Genomic DNA, 24,853 nt, shown 5'->3' with positions numbered 1-24,853 from the left:
CATTCATGACAGGAGTAGGCTTTTGTTGGACAGAAATAGCTTCTACCTTTTTACTGAGAGATTTGATTAAAGTCTTAAGCTCAGGATCAGATTTCACCTCAAACATACTGGCAACCTTAACTGTGGAAGAAGAATTAGCGGAGCGGGGGATGTCATTAACCCCCCAGTTATTTTGATACTTAGATTGATCTTCTAAAAACCTATAAGCCTCTGAGGCACCTTTACTAAGAAAACTACCCCCTAGTTATTATGTCAAGAACCTCTTTAGGGTGATGTAAAAGCCCTTTGAAAAAGGCACAAACAAGCATGTCTTTCGCTAGGTTATGATGTGGACACTCGATGAGAAAATCAGTGAAACAATTCTATGCCTCTGAAAAGGATTCATGAGGATTCTAGAAGAAGAAATGAATCTTTTGAAGCATTTCATCTGTCTTCAGCCGTGGGTAAAACTGTTCCATAAACAATTGAACAAGTTTGGCCCATGAGTCCACAAAATTAGGCGCTTGGACAGTTAACCAAGATGTCGCCTTATCGACTAGGGTGAAAGGAAACACCCTCGATTTAATTTGTTCCGAACCTACGGTAGGATGATGAAATGTGGTAACAACTTGTTCTATCCTACACATATGCTGATAAGGCTTCTCGTGGTCTAAACCATGAAAAACCGGTAGCAAATTAAATATATTTGGGGGGATTCGAAAATCCCCCACTTGGTCAAGACTTAGGGCTATCGTTAAGGGCCTTGTAAAAATCAAAGAGAGGAGTCTCTGTTTCGTCAGCCATTGATGCAGGTGTAGTGTGTGATATTCTAGATAGGCGTGTGTGTTGACGTTTACGATAAAGAACAAAAGATGTTTTACTCGTACCGGACCTTAATCTCATGCAAGGCTAAGGCCAATAGTAAAGCAATACGAACAACAGTCAAAACAACCCTGATATGCTAGAATCAAAAACTCCTATGACAGGAGAGGCAAGGAGTGGAAGTAGGAGTACCTGAATGTCTCCTTGCTACGCGTTTAAATAGCGTCTTGTATACGCGATCTCAGTGTATTCAAGAAATTGGAAACACTGAATAATTTGAACGAAGAGATTTAGAAACTAACCTCTGAAAAATCGGGCTACTTCATAAATGGGCGCGGGCGCACTTGGAAACAGGCGTAGAAGGGCACGGGGCGCGCTCTTGCTTGAATCGATGGCCAGTGTTTTTAGGGCGTCTTGCGCGCTCCCGAAATAGCGTACCTAGGGCGTGGGCGCGTTCAAGGCAGAATTCCGAAAAAATTATTACTGAACCAAACAAACACAATTAGAACCAAATAAGGGTGGGTGGGTTTAATGGGGTTATTGTAGGGACGAAAATACTAAACAAAAAAATCTAAACAAAACTAAGATGGCAGCGGCGCCATTTGATAAACTCTAAAATAATAGTTTTACCTACTCTTAACTATTTATGCTATGAATAAGTAAAACTAAAGCTATTTACTACTCTATATCAAAGTTATCTATTCTCAGTTATCGTGAATATGTGGAGTAGAAAATTCGTTCCACTCCTAGCTTGTTTAAACGTAAGTTTCCCTAATTCTAACAATTCTAACAAAACGTAATGAGAGTAATGAATTTAATTATACTAATACTGTGATTGTAGTTATGATAACTAGATTATACTCACGACAATTTAATACTAAGATGTGAATATGGAAAAATGATTAGGGGGATTTGATTCCACTTGATGTATTCCTAATATGCTAGTATATATAATTGCAATCCTAACCAATAAAGATTAAGTATTTGATCCCTAATTACTCATGGAAATCTCTGCCAACTAATAATTAGTCTGTGAGGAAGTTCAACCCATTCTGATTGCGAATCAACTAACCTACTATAGTGAAAACTCTTAAAAAGCAATAATCCTAACTAACATATCAAGTCTTCATCAAGTTTCATCAAACCCCTCTAATAGAGGTTTAGCTAGAAGTCATTAGACTATCATTAATATATAAATAAGAAGAAGACATAATGAAGAACAATAACTTGGATTTTATTAATCTAATGGAATAATGAAGAACAAACAACTAACTTAAAACTAATGAAAAGCTATATGAATTAAAACCTAGGTTGCTAAATAATAACTAAGTTATCTAGGGTATCTACTAAATAATAACTAAGTTATCGAGAGTTATGCCTTAGTCCTCTTTATATAATAGTGGGCTAGGTTTACAATTTCGTACATGGGCTTTGGAGCAATGTTTTAGGCCCTTAAATCAAGCCCAAAACCTAATTACTTAAGTCCAAAAAGGGTTTCTCTGCTGGAAATTACTGCAATAGATTTTTCGTCCACTTTTACTTCTCTGATTGGATCAAGGTCTAGACAATTAGAAATATCTTTCCGAGCCAGTCGTTTTGACATATAATATGCCCAATTCTGAGGTTTGAGTCCAAAGATAAAGCCTGCGGAAGTTCAGCTGACTTTTATGTTATATTTCTGCCCGCGTTGACTTTGACTTTTCAGCTTTGACCGGGCTTTAAAAAGGTTTTTTCTCCTTGAATCTTGGCCTTTAAGCATAGAACTTCTTAGCAACCAACCCTTGCTCCTTTATCTCGCAAAAGTGACATATTTCTTTACATAGTTGACTCCAATACCTGAAATACATAAAAGCACGTAAACAGTACTAACTCTTATTTATTATAAACATAATTGGTCTAAATGTAATGATATTAAGGGGTTAAAACTATAGTTTTGGGCTCTTATCATCCACCATTAAAACTTAAGAACAAGAGTAAGAAAGACTAGAAAGTAAGTTTTTCACCCATCAATCCATTACCCCGACCAAAGGATTTAAGATGAACAACACAACTCTGAGCGCCACTATACCAATCTATTCAACGAACTGCCCGGGCAAGTCAAGGAAACCAGCTCTATTCTATCACAACCACTTCAAGGAGAAACATATTGTATCAAGATAAACATTCACTCACAACTTTCCAGGCTAACAAACATTATTCAAATTTTCAGTTTGCAGGGGAACCAAGTCATCCCCCGCGTTGACATCAGTAGCTTCACCAGGTGTATCATCAATGATCTGCTCAGAATGGCTCTCTACTATCTTTCGAGAGGACGAACCCAAGGCCAGAACATCACATGCATCTTTGGGCACGTATAACTCTGGTGTACCCAAAGCCCCGCGTTCATGTTCATCCTTTAAGGCATAATACATCCTCTCCAGATCAACATAATCCTTGTCAAGAGCATCAGAAGTGCCCTTCGCCTTCTTAGCAATGTCCCTGTAGTTCTTGGCATACGTTGTAGCTGTCTCTAGCTCCCCCTTCACCTCAATGAGTTCATTAAACAAAGTGGTTTTTTCCAAGCAAACGTCCTGGTACTTTCTTTTCAGATCGTTATACTCCTTTGTCTCAACTTCATGAATGACCTATACATTCTTCAGCTCCTCCTTCAGATTATCCACAACACCTTTTCTAGAGTCCCCAATCTGAGCGATCTCTTTTAGCTTATGGTATCCACTGATCATCTATACAAAATATATACAATGAACAGTCAGTTTTGGACAAGGTAAAACGAGATTACAAACAGAGTTCCCCAAACAAACACTTACCAGACATTGAGCAAGGTCCATCAACCTCAGATTCTCGGCCAGGTCCTTTACGTCAAGATCGCTCTAATCACCATCAAGAGCGATACTCTCAAGTAAACAGATCGCAACCTTAGCCGACTTATAGCTACAGTCCGACCTCTTCATGGTTTGGTTTTTCCCATTCTCATCAACATAAACAAGGGTCCGGTCTAGATCATCCTTCCCCAACACAACTTTCCCACTCACCCTAGCAGGTACTTTCGCCTTCATCGTCGAGCTAGGCACGCCACTGGTGCCTGAATGACTTAGTCAGGCCTTGAAAGTATCCAGGTCTAAGCCACTCAGGTCCCCCCCCCGACCTCAAGGTAGGTCCAGATTTCCCACTAGAACGTTCAACCGTGACACCATCAGAACGCCTTGTACTCCCATCTACCCGTGCACTTTTCCTAGGTATATCCTCTGTTGCATCAGCTTTCCTCTTTAGATGGGGAACGCATACTGAGATGACAATGTTATCCATCTCAAGTGGGGACCTCTCTCTCTATTGTCGTGCCGACCCTCCGGGAACAACTTCAGAACTCCCACCAGCACGTACAGAAGGTCGCCTTATCACACTCCCACCACTACTAGAGGCACCCGCATTACCTCCAATCTGAACTGGCCCAGAACGGATCCTGCGGCGAGCCTCCCTTGTAACCAAATCACTCTCCTCCCTATCCATGATAGAATCCACTTCTGAGTTCACAACAGCATCAGCTCGAGCTCTTCTCTTTTGTTGCCTCCTCTTTGATTTAATTCCCTCACCACCTCGCTCAGCAAATATGTTCACTACGGTTTCAAGTATCTCCCTCTTCTCAGATCGCTTAAGCCTCACAAACCTTTTGATCTCACCTCAGTACCCTCTGTTAGAAATCACAACGTCTGCAAACCACAACAATAACAAGTTGTCAAAATCAGCAAACAAATAAGAAAACAAGAAAGCATCACCAATTCAAACATACCATCAAAATTACAACTTCTAGTTCTCAAACTACTCCCAGCAACAAAGTAGTCTCCCCTCACCAGCAATGGTCTTTGCTCCCAAGACTCATTACTCACTCCATCTCGAACGGATGACTTACTCACCATAGTTTGTAAAATAAAGTTGTTCGACCTAGATCGCTTCACAGCGAAGTGCTAGAGCACATCTCCCAGACTGATATTGTATTCCCCATACTCATTTAACAGGTCGAAAACCATAAAAAATCTCCAACTGTTACCAACGAACTGACAGGGAGCTTTCCCACAAAAATTCAACACAATTCATGTCAATTTAGAGAATGACAAACGCAACCCTGCTCTCAATTGCCCCACATATATGATCATCCCTTTATCTATTGGTAGAAAGCTACTACTAAACACGTTATCTACATTGTTCAGGTCGTATATTTCAGTTCGGGAATGTTGATATCAAATCTTTCCCTCACATCCTCAAAACTAGTCACTGCACCGCACTCCTATCAACCACCCTAGGTGGTAAACTACTAGACGAAGACCGATCTTCCACGCCATTGCTACTCGAGATAGAAACAACCGACCCAGAAAACCTATTCTGTTCGATCTTTTGATCCTACCGATCTCTCAACCATCTCATCAGAACGAGTATCATCAGAGTCAGAGATTTTCGTTTCCTACTTAAATGGAGTTCAATTTAAACCTACCCAACAAAAGGAATGAGAAAGAAATATGGCAGAAAACACTAACCTGAGCACTCAAGCGTTCATGAAAGTCTGAAGTAAGTGTGAAAGAAGAAACTCCTCAGCTCTCCAAAACAATCTTATACAAGCCACCCGTTCAGTTCCCTATACAAGCCATCATTGCACTAAACCCTAGATCGACATGTCCTCTTATATCTTGACTTTTCAATTGCATGATATTTGCACCCACCCAAGAAATGAAGCGGTTACCATTCCCTTTTAAAAACTTACCCTCATATGTGCTACACACGTGCTACCTTAAACTCTCACCAGATTGCTCCCGCCATCCTCAAACGACCTGCTGAGCGGGGGCTGTGTGAGGGACTAATACCCACATCCTATGGATATTATACACGTGTCCAGCAAAAGCGAAGCCACAAACCGATCTCCACCAAGTACTCCTTCATGTCGCTTCATTGCACCACACACATCTAGATCGCTTCGTAACAACTCGAACCAAAAGCCCGATCTCTTCAAAAATATCGTCCTAACAATTTGACTACTACAACGACCTCCAAAAGATCCACACTTGCTCATACAATAACGGATAGTAACGGATGCCACAAGCTGTCACCTTCAAGACCAGAGCTCTAGATGCGCACTCCATTACTCCACCACAACTCACCATCATGACTCATTAAATGACATCAAGTCCTAAACTTGACCTGACGCGGGAAAGGAGGAAGCGCGGGCATATTGCCTATATAAAGAGAAGAGGAACTACGTCTGACTTGATTCAAGTTCGGCTAAAGAACTTGATACGTAGGCAGTTCGCATCCAACACAAACTCAGTCAAAATCTAATACAATCCACATTCCCCTCTCCAATCAAGACCTGTAAAGATTCACACCAAATCGAGCATTTACATTAGGCATAAATAATAAAAAAAAATGAACCAAAAATCATCGAAGATAGAATAAACCTAAACTGCAATATAGAACAACACCATTAACAGCAATTCTTGTATCTACAAAATCCAAAAAAAAATTAATCAAAGAAGCAACAATTAAATCTATAACTACTGACTTTTCGAAAGGCTTAAATTCTAAGGTTGGTTTGAAAATTATAGCTTCTTTCTTCCTCCACCCTTTTCCCTTTCGTGCTTTCTTTTCTAATTAATTATTTTTGTGAAGAATGTTATAATATGCGTATTATTTGCAAAGCTAGTGTGGCGTGTGACAATCAGGTAGTTTGTCATTGCAAGGGAATTCACAGCTTTCAAGTCTTCAAGAGCAAAGAACTGGAATGATAAATAATAATTACACTAAGAAAAGAAATCGAAAATTTTCAGAAGCAATAAAACTGAAAAACATTTTCTCTCATTGACCCTTGGAGAATGTTGTAGTTCAAAATCTCAAATCTTGAAGATAGTTCTGACAGCAGAATATATCAATATGCCGGCACTATAAAGCCAAAAAGATCGGAATACTGATTATACCAAAAGTTTTGAAGTATCGTCCAGATTTTTTTGTCAAAATTCGGTAGACATCGTTTTGTGGGAAGACTCCTCTAATATTCTCATAGGAAAACATAGTCGCTTTAGGAGTCCGTACACTGGTTTGTATCTAATTCAAGTGACGTGAAAGTTAAGCTAAACTCCAATATAAAATGAGAATTCACCCAACTCAACACAGCGCAGCAATACCAACTTTGATCATTGAGATTTCGTTTGCTATTTGTTACGTTCTTTCTGATTCTCTCTCTCAATAATATTCAAGAAGAATGGGTTTTCGTAGGAACAACACAAGTTCTTTCATGATGTTCTCATTGGTATTTCTTCCCTAGTATCGATAGGTTCTGGTAATGTTGTTAAGGGGTGTCCCTTGGGTTCAATATACAGCTTTGGTGATTCTTGATCGCTTCTTGATTTTAAGGATGGTCGAAGCAGTTCATCTGATTAAGGGTTACTACAAATTGTGGACTACTTAGGTACGTTGAGAAACGAAAATTCATGTTTCTTGCATGTTTCTTTTTACACCTAGAGTTCTTGTTCGTTGTTATCACGATTATATAGTTATTGTCGTTCTTGTTCTTGGAACACTTTGCATGCAACTTCTTGCCTATATACTGAACGTCTAAACCACAAGCAGGGCAGGCCACTAATGATTTTAGCTTTTATTTTGGGCACAAAAAACAAACAGGACATCATATTAAATTACAGTAAGAAAAATCCACAATTTTCTGCGAACGTTTACTCTTTTCAATATATATGAATATATATATATATATATATATATATATATATATATATATATATATATATATATATATATGGGGAAGGATAGAGTTTTATTCACTGTAGCCACATTCAAGTCCCTATTCATTGTGAATTAATCAATAAGCAAAATCATGGATTTAAAAGTTGAATTAAATGCTTGAATTTTTGTAGATATAATTTCCCCACCATAGAGAACATGCTCACAAAAATTCATCTCATTCAAAGAAATCATTAACCTTATAACATGCTCACAAAATTTTTGGACCCATTAGATAAAAAGCTCAAAAATGAACACTAATTTTTACATGGTTAGACATATCCAAATATTATAATTTTTTTGTGAGAATGATCTTCATGTCTATCTTCTTGTGTGGGAAGATCATCTCCACCAAAACCAGACCTTAATTCATTTGTATGTGAAAAATGTGGTTATAATGTCGTGCAGACTAAGTAAAAATGTGCCTCTATCCCTCCCCTATATATATATATATATATATATATACCTATGCTATAATTGGATAGTTCAGTTAGTTGGATTAGACATAAGAAAACTTGATGAATTACACACCAATAATTCCTTTAGTTTTTATTCCAGTCCTCATATGGCCTACTTTTCAAGTCCAAACAACCTATTCAATGTCCAATTTCTAACAATTGGCAATCTTCGTTTGTTATACAGCTTATGCTTTTCATCTTCCCCTTGATCCATATGAGGAAGACACTAAGTTAGATTATGGAGTGAACTTTGCTGTACGGGGTGCTACTGCTCTCGACTCAACCTTTTTCACGAAGAACAGCATTACATTGTCGTCAGCCAACAATTCTCTTCACACACAAATTGATTGGTTCCAGACCCATCTTGATGCAATATATTCATCGCCTCCAGGTAAGCATATATGATCCAAAGATTAATTTCATCCTACCCTATTTTAGCCAACCATTTCCTCTTATTATGTCACACATTCATTCATATTATTGATCATTATTTTCTTTATGTCGCAGACTGTCGTCAGAAGTTAAAAAAGTCTATCTTCTTGGTGGGGCAGATTGGGGCCAATGATTATAATTATGCTTTCTTTCAAGGGAAAACCATGAACGAGGTTGTTGGTTATGTGCCTGAAGTCGTGCAGACTATTAAGGATGCTTTGAAGAGACTCATCCATATGGGGGCTGTTAACCTGATAATCCCTGGAAGTTTGCCAATGGGATGCCTGCCTAGCTACCTGACAATGTTCCCCAGTGATGATAGAAGGAACTACGACAAGAATAAGTGCCGAGAAGGCTATAATAACTTTGCAAGGCTACACAATGAGCACCTTCAGTAGGCCTTAACCGAGCTCAGGTTTGAGCACCCTCGTGTTCACATTGTGTATGCTAGCTATTACGACGCATTCATTGCTCTCCTTCGCAACCGTGCTGTTCTAGGCTTCCAAAAGAGCTCCTTGAGGAAAGCTTGCTGCGAAAATGGAGGATCATACAATTTTGATTCATCAAGGATGCATGTGCGGCGCTGAAGGCGTTCCAGTTTGCTCTGATCCAACCAAGCATGTTCACTGGGATGGGATTCGTCCAACCGAGGAGGCCTACAAACTCATGGTGGAAGGCTTCATCAGCGGCAACTTTGTAAAACCGAAACTAAGAATTCCAGAGAGATGGCATTGTGTTATGTAATAATCTAATGTAACCGGAAACATCAAATTAAACATTGAAGAACTACGTGTGCTTGACCCTATAAGTGGGGTTAGAATTGTCATCAAGGCAATTCCACTGCTTTTATGTGTAGTATGTTACTGTTAGATTTCGTGTGTAATTCTATATGTTCTGCCATTCTTCTTTTGCCTTATTGAAATATTATTTTACATGACCAAAGGATCTAACGAGGGTCAGATTCCAAGATGTTTTCATTACTCACTCGTTTTCGGAACGGAAACTGTTTTTATATAATTGATTTGATTTTTTTTTAATATTTTATAAATTTAATTTTTGAATTATTATATACCAAAAGGTTTTAACTATAGAATATTGTAATGATACAAATTTTGATGAAAACACAAATTTATAAAAATATTAAATGTGGCCATTAAGGATACATATATGTTTGTCCAGCCAGAAGAGATATGCTTTTAAAAATATGAGGTTTACTATAGGGCAGCAGAGTGAAGAAAAGTGATTAAAAGTTTGACTCGAGCTTAGGCAAATATATAGTAAAAAAGGTTGTACAATTCATTCTTCCATTTACAATTGGACACAAACAAACTTAGGTAACCTCTTATACATATACTTTCAACCGCAGATCGACGTCATTTGAGCTCTCTTGGGTACCTTTTATCAATCACCATCAGATCGACGTCATTTGAGCTCTCTTGGGTACCTTTTATCAATCACCATCAATCCTAACTTGCAAAAATATAACATTCAATCCGTTAAATACAACCATTAATGTGCCTTAATGTAATGAAAATAGATATAATGAGCCAAATGGTTACTCATAACCTTGTCCTGTGAACTAAATCATGTGCCTATTAAGAACGACCACAATTAAAAGTAATCCGAACAAAGAATACGTTTGGTTTCCGCTAGCCCTGCTTAGACCCTTGAATTACACGTCAAACATTGAAGCTTAATTATCTTGAACCCGTGGGTACAATTCATAGCTAAGCATACTATTACTATCCATCAATCCTTGTCATGAGTTCTTTTATACTAGTCATGAAGTACAGTCAATTGACTTCTTTAGTGAAGGCTTTTAACCCTTTGAGTTTCCAAACAAACTTTGGGTTAATATTTCTTACTGATACTTGAAACTATATCATTGTGGTAATGACCTGTATATCACTTCTTAATCCCTCAGTCAAAACTTTGATCGGCTCCATCTCATCTTCTACACCCATTTCCCACTTTTGTTGTTCAAAATGTCACCACTCTATGTCTTAGGCGTGATTGCAATTGCCTCAAATATCCAAGAGCATTTTCCTCAGTTTGGTGATTTCTCTACACCTCAGTTGCATTTTCCTCTTCTTCCCCACGACTGCATGCAAAATTACCTATCCATTTATTAAAATTTGAAATGATAAATTAAATGAATTGGAATAGATACTGATCTGAATATTTCCTATCTATAGAGTGAAGACTAACAGTCCAATGCATACCATAATTATACATATTATCACCTCCAACCAATGACTTGTTGGTTTCACCAAAGTGTTGTGACTAAAAAGAGAAAAGCACATAAGAATTAATTTATTAATCCTTAGATATATATTATAGCTCTACCCTTTTCAATTGAGAAAGCGTGTCTAGAGTGTCCACGTGTCAAGGCTAATTAAGAAAAAATAGGAGATAAAATAAGAAACAAATATTTATCTTTATCCTTAGATATATATTATAACTATACCCTCACAAAGCCTCCAATTTTTTAAAAACTCTATTACTAAATATAAAAGTAGTTTTTTCTAAACTCTATTACTAAATATAAAAAAGTAGGATATAAATAAATAAACAATCCCATCTAGAGTTTTACATACTCTCTAACTTTTTCTAAACACTATAGCTAATTATGAAAAAACAATCACATCTAGAGTTTCACAAAATATCCAACTTTTCCTAAACAATATAGCTAATTAAGAAAAAAAAAATAGTAAACAAAAAACTAAATTGCTAAAAACAATAATTTCCACTGAAAACGATTTTTCTAAAACCCTTTCGATTTGATTCGCCATCCACTGTGTGATTTAGACATTTATTAATAGTTAAGGATTAAAAAAATCACAATTACGACCACAATAATTATGACATATTCCAATTCTTTTATATATATATATATATATATATATATATATATATATATATATATATATATATATATATATATATATATATATATATATATATATAATTGGAATATGTCATAATTATTGTTACACCCTCACCAATTTATTTTTTGGAACACTCGCATAGACTCCAGTTTTTTCTAAACTCTATTACTACTTATAAAAAAGTAGGATATAAATAAGAAAACAATCTCATATAAAGTTTCATAGAGTCTCTAACTTTTTCTAAACACTATAACTAATTACGAAAAACCAATTCCATCTAAAGTTTCACAAAAACAATCTTATTTAGAGTTTCATAGAGTCTCTAACTTTTCCCAAAAAAATATAGCTAATTCTTAAAAAAAAATATGAGACAAAAAAACTAAATTGCTAAAACAATAGTTTCCACGAAAACAATTTTCCTAAAACCCTTTCGATTTGATGCGTCATTCACAATGGGATTTCAACATTTATTCATAATTAAAGATTCCAAAAATCACAATTCTGGTCACAATAATTACGGCAGATTCCAATTAAATTTATAAATTTTCAACACTATATATATATCACAATTCTGGCCACAATATATATATAAAGGTGAGTTTTTTTTTTAATGGAGAGTGAGGTTTTCACATTATAAGAAATTTGGATGAGTGATCAATATAATATTAATATATAATAGTTATGCATATTTGCAAATATTTTTTAGAATAATTAATATAATAACACCCGTTCGTAGATAATCTTTGTAGATTCCACATAGTGAGTCATGCATAATTTAAAGAATAATTAATGAGAAATCGGGAACTAGATAATCTTTGATGATCCCACATAGTAAATCAAACACAATTTATTTTTTATGTCATGTTTGCAAGGACACTACAGATGGATCAGTAGAAGTTGGTATTACATACCACATTGAATAATTAAAAGGAAATCAAAAATTGGATTCAGATACATAACTGAACTCAAAGAGTAATTAACGGGAAATCGAAAACTTTATGCAAATACAATAAATTAAACTCAAAAAGTAATTAACTAGAAATCGGAAACTAGATGCAATTGTATTAAACTAACATCAGAGAATAACTAACGGAAAATTAGAAATTGGATGCAAATCCTTAAAAAATATTTAACGAAAAATCGTAAACGGTATGCAAATACATCAAACAAACCTCAAATAATAATAAATGGGAAACCATAAACTGTATGCAAATGCATTGAACTAAACTTAAAAAATAATTAACAGAAAATCAAAAATCGAATGCAAATGCATTGAACTAACCTCATAGAATAATTGGTGGGAAATCAGAAACTAAATACAAATATGCATTAAAATAACCTCAAAGAATAGTTAACGGGAAATCAGAAAGAGGATGTAATTGCATCGAACTAACCTCAAAACATAAATAATCAGAAACTAGATGTAGATGTATTGAACTAACCTTAAAGAATTATTAACGGAAAATTAGAAACTAGATGCAATTGCAATGAACTAATCTCAAAGACTAATTAACAAAACATTGAAAAAGGGATGAAACTACACTAAACTAACCTAAATGAATAATTAATGTGAAATTATAAATTTGATCTAAATGCATTGACTAACCTTAAAAAATAATTAATGTGAAATCGAAACTTGATGCAAATGCATTGAATTAACCTCAAAAATAATTAACATAAAATCGAAATTGGATACAATCAGTATTGAACTAACCTCAAATAATAATTAATGGAAAATCATAAACTGGATGCAACTGCATTAAACTAAAATTATAGATTAACTAACGGAAAATCAGAAATTGGATGCAAATGCATTGAAATAACCTCAAAGAATAGTGAACTGGAAATCGGAAGCCGGATGTAATCAGACAAAACCGACTTCAAAGCATAAATAACTAGAAATTATAAACTATCGAACTAACCTAGAAAACAATTAACGAGAAATCAGAAACTAGATGCAGATGTATTGAACAAATCACAAAGAGTAATTAATGAAACATCAAAAATTGGATGCAACTGTACTTAATTAACCTTAATGAATAACTAACGGAAAATTATAAAGTGGATGCAATTGCACTGAACTAACCTCAAATAATAATTAACGGGAAATCAGAAACTTAATATAGCTGCATTGAACTAACCTCAAAGAATAATTAATGAGAAAATTGGAAACTGAATGCAACGTACTACATTGAACTAACCTCAAAGAATAATTAATGAAAAATCAGAAACTTGATGCAAATGCATTTAACTAATAACCCTAAAACATGTTTGTATTATATGTAGGGGGAATAAATGTCTCGACAAATATAGTTTTGTATTTTAAGTAATGTTTATCATAATTTTTTTTATTATGATTAAGAATGTCATGCTATTCAAGTAGCTTCAATATTATCTTCGTCATATTGGGCATTCTCACAAAACTTCAATCAAACTTCAATTATTAAACCTAACAACAAAAAGAAGTCGATGAGTTTTATCAAGGTTTGGTGCTTTCTTTTTATAGAGAGTGGTGCAAGAAATTTGAATGACTGATTAATATAATTTTCATATCTCATAGCTATGCATAGTTGCTAATATTTTTTACAATAATTTAATATAACGGCACCCGTTCGTAGGACGGGTTCGAAAGCTAGTTAATACATATAGGGGTAGGGGAATAGTTGTAAGAAAGAGCATCAATGTCATGATTATAAAAAACCTATAGAGCTATAGAAATCATTAAATATAAAATTAGTAGTATTAGGATTTAATGGCTCTCTTTCTTATTTGAAACCAAAAGTCCTAATATAATCAAGTTCTTCAATTACTAGACATACCGAGAGGAAAATCCTTCCTGGCATGCTAAACCATTCAAAAGGGAAACTTAACCCAGCTTGTAGCTTGGTAGGCTAATAAAGTGGGGGGTTGATTCTATGAGCAATAGTTGGTCTTGGGCACATTTGATATTTGACCGAATACAATAGGGAAAAGATATGGATTTATGCATACCCATATGATTGGGATCTATTTCATATTTTCATTCGTATCCAAGTCCATTTTAAAGTTGAGCTCAACTCAAAATGTATCAAGCTTTAGCTGTTGTAGAGATGAAGGCTTTGTTACCCCGTGTTTAAGCATGTAGCACCGTTGGCTATTAAGGCATGCACAAACTCTACTTGGAGAGTAGTTCTTATTAGGACTTCAAGAAACATGTTTTCCCAATCCCTACTTGATAGGAAATTAGTCGATCTAATTAAATAGACTAATCTAACCCTAGTTAAACCGCAAGCGCACAGCTATCGTTGAAAAATAGTTGCGACAAACCGGTCGATCCCACAGGGATTGCTACTTCGGACAAACGAGTATTAAAATTATACTTAACTAATTCGAACAATATTCTTTTATGGAAGTTTGAATTACTATTAACTAAAATTAACTAATTACTATGAAAGCAATAAATTAAATGGATTAACTATTAACGAAGAAAACACTAAGGCATTCAAATCCACCCTAGACCGTTGTAGGTTATCCTAGTCAAATCAGTTTATAGTTCCCTTTTAATTACGAGTAGCACGAGAGAAAGGTAACCCTAGCTTTCTCGAAAATATGATCATGAAGCTCTTATATTTATTAGATTGATTGGATTTCAGCAAACGAAAATATAAATCGCTAGCAAGAGTTGTCTTTTTATAGCACAACTCTTCACAGATTTATTTAAACGATAAACGTAGTGCATTGATATTAATAAGAGAATAATCTAACTATTAATTAGTCGAGACATGAAAACATGCAAGATATAATTAATGAAAGTAATCCTATTACTATCTAAAGAAATCAATCAAGTTTAATCTTTAAGTTCCGAAAACAGTAAACTAATTAAACATAAAGAAAAACCTATACAACTCTAGGGCTTCATCTTAGCCCTAGCTAATAGTTTAGCTACACATAATAATCAAACTGAAAATAAAGTAAAGGTTAGGAGAACTCATGTCGACAATGAAATCTCCTTGGCTTTCCTTCGTCTCGTTCTCGATTTCCGCGCGTCTCTAATTCTCGCTCTCTGGTGTTATGTTCTATCCTCTGTGTTCTAGAGCCGCCTTCTCTACTGTTTCTCTCTTCTATATATAATGGATTGGTTAGGGCAGTGTTTGATTTCGAATGGAATTCGAAGTCGGTCGCAAGAGATTTGGTTGGGCGATTTTTCGGAAAATAGCGAAGTTGGTCTTTTGTTTCTGTTCCTGAGTGATAGGAGAGTTGAGATTGTGTTCAGGTGGTCTTGGGAGTTGGGAGTATGAATAGGTAATAGGTTGTGTGGTTTGATTGGTTCGGGTGTTGATTTGGATCGCCTAAATTAGAGGGATCGGTTTCTGGGTTTTTTCTGTTCGTGAGAATGATCGAGACTAAAGGACTTATCTGGCGGTCCAAGTAGCTAAGTTCATAGCCAACAAATGACTTGGTGGGTGCGGCTTTTGAAGTGTGGGTATGGGCTAGTTTAAGGCGTACAGAAATTCAGCACATGGGCGTCTAGGAGAATCAAAAGCAAGGATAAAAAGAAACCTCGTGATACGAGGTTTAAAATTTAGGCAAGGTTTAAGAAAATGGGCACATGGGTTTCTATTTGAGTGGGTCCAAAATACTAACATCTTAGACATTGGCCCATAGCTCACAAGTTTGTATTCTTCACGTGCATTTACCAATATTCATATCCATAGTCTCTGGCCTTGTTTCTCTACTAATGATCAATTACTAAGGTACCAAGTCCAACCCAATAACGCCTCAATTCTCATTAGCAGACACGCAAACGGTATATTTCCAATATCACAGGGCACCTCCATTAAACTGAACAACTAGCGCCAGATCAACCTAACCACAAGTTCGCACAATAACATCCTGGAATCTCGATAGTTTCAGCAGTTTTAATCAATAACTTCAATTCCTGTAAAACCACTAAAAACACACTAATTAAGTCAAACGAATAAATTAAACGAACTAACTAATATAAAATTGGGCGTAGATATATGTAACATCTACGTGTCTATCAAATACCCCCAAACTTACATTTTGCTAGTTCTCGAGCAAAACCAAAACTAAACTAATAAGAATAAAACAAAAATCCTAACTCACTTTCGTAGGAATCACGATTACACTTAGCATGTGTAACAAGCCTTTTAAACCCCTAGGTTACCCCTAGTGGACGAGTTTAGTCTCGTGAGGGTTTTCAGAAACGGTACCCACAAAAATTACATAGAATAACCAATGGTGATATAATTTTTCTCAGAGATAAAATATTTTGCCAACTGATAAACAAGTTCAAAAATTATTAATCACCACAATTTACATCATCATTACCAAGACGCATCACTACTTCCAAAGATAGAAATCATTGACTACTTTCCAAAACCAAAGCGTGTGTGTGTGTTTAGCCAAATTAATACAATCTCTTATCCAAGTAACGGAATTCCTAACTTACTATCCAAAGAATATATCAACCTCAATCCTCACCATTCATACACTCACAAGAAAGTCTCTCTCTTAGATAAGTTTTCAATTTTACCTCTGTATGCAGGAAAATGAGTAAAATAATAGAACATCCCACATACTTAGCCAGAAAGACGGACTTATAAAATTTCAAAAACAAATTAGTCTCATGGAAAGAACATCAATCACATGTGAAGTGTTAGGTCCTTCACTTTAGCATCCTCTCACCTATTCTACACTTCATATCATACTTTTGTGATAAGTCTGGGTATTAAGACGGGCCTTAGGATAGGTTAACAAGAAAATGGTAAAAAGGATTCAAAAATTTCTGAGAATAAACTAAAGACTTTTCTTGCACTTGATCTTCTTGGAAAATTTCTTCGCTTTGTAGACCACATTACTTTACTTTCTCACTACTTCTTCTCAATGATTTCTCTTTCTCTTTCTTTTTCTTTTCTTTTTCTTTTCTATATATATATTTATATATTTCTTTCTTTTCTATTGAATCACTTGAGCAAAAGGAATGATTTTCTTCATTTGATTTTGGTAAATTTTCCTTCCGAATCTTCTTTCTTCTAGCTTTCTCCTTAGTCTTTTAGAAATTCTCAGAAATATGGGTAAGGCCAATAATATGGGTTTACACTCCTTATCTGGAGTTGGGTTAAGTATAGTTGGTTTGAGAAGAAAAGGCTTAATATATAAGGCTCAAAAGGGGTTAACATGATGATCCTACTAGGTGGGATAAATAAAGGCTAATTGGTTCACTACTTGACTTATCAGTATGATATTCCGCTTCGAATAGACTACAAGACCTAATGGCTATCTCCCTAGTTGATGTCACTTCGTGATCGACCAAAATAAGAAAAAAATGAGACCATACAACGAATTTAAGCACAGAAGAATGATTGAGTCAACTTGGACTCAGAATTTACGTAAAAACTCTCCAAGAAATTCAAATGCTCAAGTCTCACGGGTTAAGTCCCTATATTCCTCTTCTAGTTCACTAGGAGATTAAATTACTCTTCAATTTGACATGTATCAGGTGGCTAATAGTGCATATTCCACTTTGGCTTAAACTTTCATCAACAAAATCTATTTCTAGAGGTAGAAAATAGTCTAAAAGCAACAATAACTTCAAAAGTGACTCTTAACTTCATAGATTCCTTGAAAATCAATGGCTTTAGAAATCATTTTTTTTTTAAATTTCTCATCATAGAAAATCACCATTAATCATACCATGTTGGACATATTTATTTTTCGCTAAACAAACATTTTGTTCCCACCCCCAAACTTCTTATAGACATTGTCCTCAATGTTAACATAGATGCGTAATTTAAAAGATAACAACATGGACAAGTAAAAGTATATAAGGAAAGAGGTTACCAAGAGCTTCCAAAAACGAAAAAGAATATCTTTGAGTCACCTATAGAAATTAGTACCTCACAAAAGATATAACAATGATAATATAAAAGAGGAACCAAGTTACTACAATGACTAAAATGTGTCACGTGTCTCACCCCATAGAGTTACACGTCTCCAAAAAGGCAGAGAAAAGGTGCTAGAGTGGAATACATGATACACGTGCACAAAAGACTCAACAAAAATAAAAACATAGGTTGCCTCCCATAAGCGCTACAATTAACGTCTCTAGCAGATGAATGCTTCGCACACCCAATTCTTAGATTAGCACTTTGTCTACCAACCAAACACAAAATGAAAGCCCCAAAATTGAAAAAATTTCGACAGAGTCTCCTTTGTATTTTCGACATTTCATAAATATAAAACCTGTCATAACCTGAAAATCACAATAATATGTTTCTCATTGGTTAACCCAAATGGAGACTAGGGGCTAGAATGAAATATTTGGGAACAATGCGAAGCGACTCTTACCAAAGAAAAACAAAACCTAAACTACTAAAATACAACAAGCATACTCATTTAGTCATGATAAACATGATCAATAAGATCCACCTCTTCCACATCCTTATTAGCAAAACCATCAAGATATGGTTTCAAGCGTTCACCATTAACCTTAAACACACGACCATCCGTAGGATCCTCTATCCCAACAGCACCATGAGGAAAAACAATTTTAACAATGAAAGGACCAGTCCACCTAGAACGTAATTTACCAGAAAAAAGACGCAAACGAGAATTATATAGCAAAACTTTTTGATTAGGTTCAAAGGACTTGCGAATAATAGATTTATCATGAAAAATCTTAGTCCGCTCCTTGTAAATCTTGGCATTCTCATATGCCTCATTCATTAACTCAGCTAACTCATTTAATTGAAGCTTACGTTAGAACCCGCTTCACGATGTCAAAGTTAAAAGTTTTAATGGCCCAGAAAGCACGATGTTCTAATTCCACAGGCAAATGACATGCCTTCCCAAACACAAGCCTATAAGGAGACATACCAATGGGAGTCTTATAAGCAGTCCTATAAGCCCAAAGGGAATCATTAAGACGTTGAGACCAATCCTTACGGTCAGGTCGTACCGTCTTTTCTAAAATTCGTTTAATTTCCCTATTAGATACTTCAACTTGGCCACTAGTTTGGGGATGGTAAGGGGTAGCAACTTTATGAGTAATAGAGTACTTTTTCATTAAGGATTCAAATGCACGATGTGTAAAATGAGTACCATTATCGCTTATAATTGCACGAGGAGTACCAAAAAGAGAAAATATATTATATTTCAAAAAGTTAACTACAACCTTGTGATCATTCGTTTTACATGGCACCGCCTCAACCCATTTAGAAACATAATCTACCGCGACGAGGATATAAAGATAACCAAAGGAAGGAGGAAAAGGACCCATGAAGTCTATACCCCACATATCAAAAAGCTCAACAACCAAAATAAGAGAAAGAGACATCATGTTCCTATGGGAAATATTACCTGTACGCTGGCATCGATCACATCCTAAACAAAACTCATGTGCATCTCTAAAGAGAGTAGGCCAATAAAACCACACTGCAAAACCATAGCAGCCGTCTTCTTAGGACCAAAGTGACCACCACATGCATGGTCATGGCAAAAGGAGAGAATACTACGAAACTCACTCTCAGGAACACATCTCCTAACAATCTGATCAGGGCATGACTTAAACAAGTATGGGTCATCCCAGAAAAAATACTTAACCTCAGCAAAAAACTTAGATTTATCATGTTTTCTCCAATAAGAAGGAAACTGACCTATAACAAAATAATTAACAATATCTGCATACCAATGCAACTGGGAGACAACAAAAAGTTGCTCATCAGGGAAGGACTCATTCAAAGGCAAAAGACTAGTAGAAGACTCTACTATAAGCCTAGACAAGTGGTCACGACCACGTTTCTATACCCTTTTATCCCTAATCTCAATGTCAAACTCTTGTAATAAGAGGACCCAACGAATAAGGCGACTTTACCATCCTTTTTAGAAAGAAGATACTTCAAATTTGAATGATCAAGAAAAACACGACAACCTTAGACCCTATGAGATAAGACCTAAACTTGTCTAAAGCAAACACAACAGCTAACAATTCTTTCTCGGTTGTAGTGTAATTCATTTGGGCATCATTAAGAGTTCGACTCGCATAATAAATTACATGGGGCAACTTATCAAACCGTTGACCTAAAACAGCCCCAATAGCATAGTCCGACACATCACACATTAACTCAAAAGGCACACTCCAATCAGGTGGTTGTATGATAGGAGCGATAGTCAATAAATGTTTAAACTTCTCAAAAGCTTTCAAACAATCATTATCAAAGACAAAATCGACGTCCTTACCAAGTAAATTGCATAAGGGAGGAGAAATCTTGCTAAAGTCCTTAATGAATCGCCTATAAAATCCAGCATGACCTAAAAAAGACCTAATATCTTTCACAGTCTTAGGTGGTGGAAGACTAGAAATGACATCAATCTTAGCCTTATCGACCTCAATTCCTTTAGTAGAAACAATATGACCAAAAAACAATACCTGTTGAACCATAAAATGACACTTCTCCCAATTCAACACAAGATTCTTCTCCTTGCACCTAATTAACACTAATTCCAAATGGTGCAAACCTCATCAAAAGAATCACCAAATACGGAGAAATCATCCATAAACACCTTAAGAAACCTTTCTACCATGTCAGAAAAAATGCTAAGCATGCATCTCTGGAAGGTACCGGGTGCATTACATAACCCACATGGCATACGACGGTAGGCAAAAGTTCCAAAAGGACAAGTAAATGTAGTCTTTTCTTGATCCTCAGGTGTAATACAAATTTGATAATAACCGGAATAACCATCGAGAAAACAATAATACTTTTGACCGGCTAACCGTTCAAGCATCTGGTCAATAAAAGGAAGAGGAAAGTGGTCTTTCGTAGTGGCTAGATTCAATTTACGATAGTCAATACAAAAACGCCACCCAGTAGTCATACGGGTAGGAACTAACTCGCCATTCCCATTCTTAACTACCGTAATACCAGACTTCTTAGGGACAACCTGAACCGGACTCACCCATTGACTATCAGAGATGGGGTAAATGATACCCACATCTAACAACTTGAGAACCTCGGCTCTCACTACCTCTCTCATGTTAGGATTAAGCCGTCTCTAGAACTCACAGGTTGGTTTAGCATTTTCCTCTAGATGAATATGATGCATACAATCAGTGGGGCTTATCCCATTAATATCAGCAATAGTCCACCCTAAAGTTGTCTTACGGTCTCTAAGAACCCTAAGCAATTTACTCTCTTGTTCACTATCAAGATTAGAAGCAATAATAACAGGCAAAGTCTCATCAGGTCCCAAAAAGACATACTTAAGAGTATCAGGTAATGGTTTCAACTCAAGCTTAGGAGGACTCTCTATGGAAGGAACTGGTTTAGACTTAGAAGGAGAAAGAGGTTCTACCTTGGTTTTCCACTTATTAGTATCTAAGATTGGGGTGGCATCAAGCAAAGCATTTACTTCACAAATAGAATTATCTACATCAAAATCACCACCAAAGTGAGTTAAACAAGACTCAAGAGGGTCATCAGAATAACTTTCCAAGAAAGTCTTGTGAACCACACTGTCAATAAGATTAACATCCCAAAGATCATCAGGTTCAGGAGGTTGTCGACTCACATTAAACACATTAAGTTCTGTAGTCATATTACCAAAAGAAAGCTTCAACACTCCATTACGACAGTTAATGATAGCATTGGATGTGGCCAAAAATGGATGACCTAAGATGACAGGAATATGGTGTTTAAGATCTTGAACAGGTTGTGTTTCTAGAACAATAAAATCAACTGGGAAATAAAATTTATCAACCTGAATCAAAACATCTTCAACAATACCATGTGAAACTCTGACAGACCTATCCGCCAGTTGAAGTGTAATCGGCGTAAGTTTCAATTTACCAAGACCAAGCTGTAAATAAACCGAATAAGGTAACAAATTAACACTAGCCCCCAAATCAAGTAATGCCTTCTCAATCATATGATCACCTATAACATAGGAAATAGTAGGGTATCCTGGATCTCTAAACTTAGGTGGAGTGCGGTTTTGAATAATCGAACTCACTTGCTCAGTAAGGAAAGCTTTCTTATGCACATTCAACTTACGTTTTTGCGTACACATATCCTTAAGAAACTTGGCATAAGAAGGAATTTGTTTTATAGCATCAAGTAACGGAATATTAATATGAACTTGCTTAAACATCTCCATTATCTCATTAAAAGTATTTCCTTTCTTAGCCTGAACTAACCTCTCAGGAAAAGGAGCTTTTGGTATATAAGATGGTACAGGACTAGACTCGAAAGACGTAGGAGGCTCTAAGCACTTTTTAGAAGCATCATGACTATTAGAACCACTTACATCACTCTTCTTGCCCTCACACTCTATAGGATCAGATCTGACCTCAACATCCCTAGGCATCTCAACCCTATTATCAATATGTTTACCACTTCTAAGAACGGTAATAGACTTGGCTTGCTCCTGGTGGTGCTCTTGGCTCAAGTTGGAGCCTATTTCATACTGTCCCTTTGGATTAGCCATTAGTTGACTAGGAAACCTACCATTTTCCCTCTCATTCAAAGTATTACCAATTTGACCCATTTGAATTTCTAACTTCGCAATAGATTGTGCGTTTGAATGCAAACTCTGTTGGGTATCCTTTTGAAATCGTTGGGTGTCTTGATGAAATTGAAGGGAACTCTGCATGAAAAGACTAAGAGTGTCCTCAAGAGATGGTTTCTTAGATGGTGGAGTTGGTTGCTGGTATGGCTGAAACTGGTTGGAAGGAACTTGAGCATATGACTGGGAAGGAGGATTCACAGGTGACACCCCTGGATCAGTTTGATGCGGCCCATTTTTCCATGAAAAATTGGGATGATTCCTCCACCCAGGGTTATATGTGTTAGAGTAAGGGTCACCAAATGGTTTCTTATTATATGTGTTGAGTGCATTAGCTTGTTCAGTTATACACTCATTGAACGCAGAGATAGAAGGACACGTTTGGGCTGTGTGCGCGGGACTCTCACATAGTTGACATATTTGACTAACTGACTTGACATGAGAACTCTCCCTTTTTAACTTCAAGGATTCCACCTCCCTAGCAAGATTGGCTAGTTTGGCACTCATCTCAAAATTGCCTCTCACCTCATAAACACCACCCCTCTTTGGTTCAGCAGCTACTTGTACAATTTTATCATAGACCCTTCCTGGAGATTCCCATTGCTGAGAACTTTCAGAGATTGTCTCAAGAAGTTTCCAAGTTGCGTCCTCCTGCAAAGAGAGGATATCTGCCCCACTTCGGGACTCAACAAACTGACGGTGTGAAATCGACAACCCCTCAAAGAAAAACTGCACTAATTGCCATTTCATAAAATTATGGTGAGGACACCTCAAAAGAAGATCTTTAAATCTTTCCCAACATATATAAAACTCTTCACCCTCTTTTGAGTAAAATGCATGATCTGTCGCCGAAGGCTAGTAGTCTTGTGCATGGGAAAGAATTTAATGAGAAACTTAATGTTCAACTCATTCTAACTAGTGATAGACTTAGACTCTAAGGAATTCAACCACAACTTTGCCTTATCCTTCAGTGAAAAAGGAAAGAGGCGGAGTTTGATAATCTCTGGTTGGACTCTAGGGAAGTTAAGAGTACCACATATATCTAAGAACTCCTTAACGTGAAGATAAGGGTCTTCAGAATCAAGACCATGGAACTGGGGAAGCAAGTTTATGATGGCCGCCCTTAACTCAAAATTAGCATCACACGCAGGCAAATCAATGCAAGAAGGATTAGAATTAAGGACTGGATAATAGTAGTCCTTAAGGGTTTTAACTTCGGGTTCTGCTGCCATTTCTAACAAATGTTTTTCTAACTCGCCTTGGTTTGGATTAGTAGGTCCCTTATGAAATGTTCTTTCGATTTACGGATCAAAAGGTGCTATATCAGGATTTTCAGAACGGGTTTCTACCATACACAACCTTTGACTCTAGATGATGAAAACCTAACTCTACAATGAAAGACAACAGACGTAAAATGAAAGATGCGGGATGATGCACAATCACAGAAAATAAGCAACAAATCTCAAACCGAATTGAATTTTTAATTAAGGTTTAAAATAAATGCTCCTAAACCGGATAACACGATTCCCAGTTTTTGTGCTAAAGCACCGTCACTCGATCCACGTGTCGAACGAGCTTTCCTAGTGAGCGGGCTAAAACCTGTCCTAATGCAATATGCTTAAGGCTGGTCAAAGGTGACTTAACCAATCCTAAATGCAAGAAAAAATACGAAAACAGACAAACACACAAGTTCAACCCACAAAGTTAAAAGCGTACCTCCGGCGTGAGCCTTCAAGGGCCACTTGCGACGCCGAGTGACGACAAGCAAGCTCCTTTGATTCTTCTCTATTAAGCTTCGAACTTGTATGCTCTAATATATATATATATATATATATATATATTTTTAAACCTGTAAAAATCAAAAGCAAACACTTAGACTACAGAATAAAACTAAACTACGACTAAACCTAAACTATGAATTACGTTAAGTAA

The 24,853-nt window shown here is 36.2% G+C and overlaps 2 protein-coding genes, 1 non-coding gene and 1 pseudogene across 3 annotated transcripts; 2 read left to right on the top strand and 2 right to left on the bottom strand.

Annotated features, from left to right (window-relative positions):
• Positions 1-318: 318 nt before the first annotated feature.
• Positions 319-422, top strand: LOC147516946 (small nucleolar RNA R71). Its single transcript, XR_015214617.1, has one exon. It is a non-coding gene; the product is annotated as a small nucleolar RNA R71 (small nucleolar RNA).
• A 6,704-nt stretch (positions 423-7,126) lies between these two features.
• Positions 7,127-8,866, top strand: LOC147516945 (GDSL esterase/lipase At5g03980 pseudogene; annotated as a pseudogene).
• A 9,888-nt stretch (positions 8,867-18,754) lies between these two features.
• On the bottom strand, positions 18,755-23,671 carry LOC147516944 (uncharacterized). Its single transcript, XM_086593428.1, is given in 4 exon segments — positions 18,755-18,932; positions 20,165-20,280; positions 20,283-20,712; positions 20,997-23,671. Coding segments are annotated over 4 exon segments (3,399 nt in total).
• A 161-nt stretch (positions 23,672-23,832) lies between these two features.
• LOC147516943 (uncharacterized) lies at positions 23,833-24,153 on the bottom strand. Its single transcript, XM_086593427.1, has one exon. The coding sequence runs from the start codon at positions 24,151-24,153 to the stop codon at positions 23,833-23,835; it is 321 nt and encodes a 106-aa protein (XP_086449553.1).
• Between the last annotated feature and the right edge of the window lie 700 nt (positions 24,154-24,853).

The sequence above is a fragment of the Coptis chinensis genome, chromosome 2 (assembly GCF_015680905.1).
Source record: "Coptis chinensis isolate HL-2020 chromosome 2, ASM1568090v1, whole genome shotgun sequence".
Taxonomy (NCBI): domain Eukaryota; kingdom Viridiplantae; phylum Streptophyta; class Magnoliopsida; order Ranunculales; family Ranunculaceae; genus Coptis; species Coptis chinensis.
The sequence above is the reverse complement of the archived record's forward strand: the minus strand, read 5'-3'. Positions and strand labels throughout refer to the sequence as shown.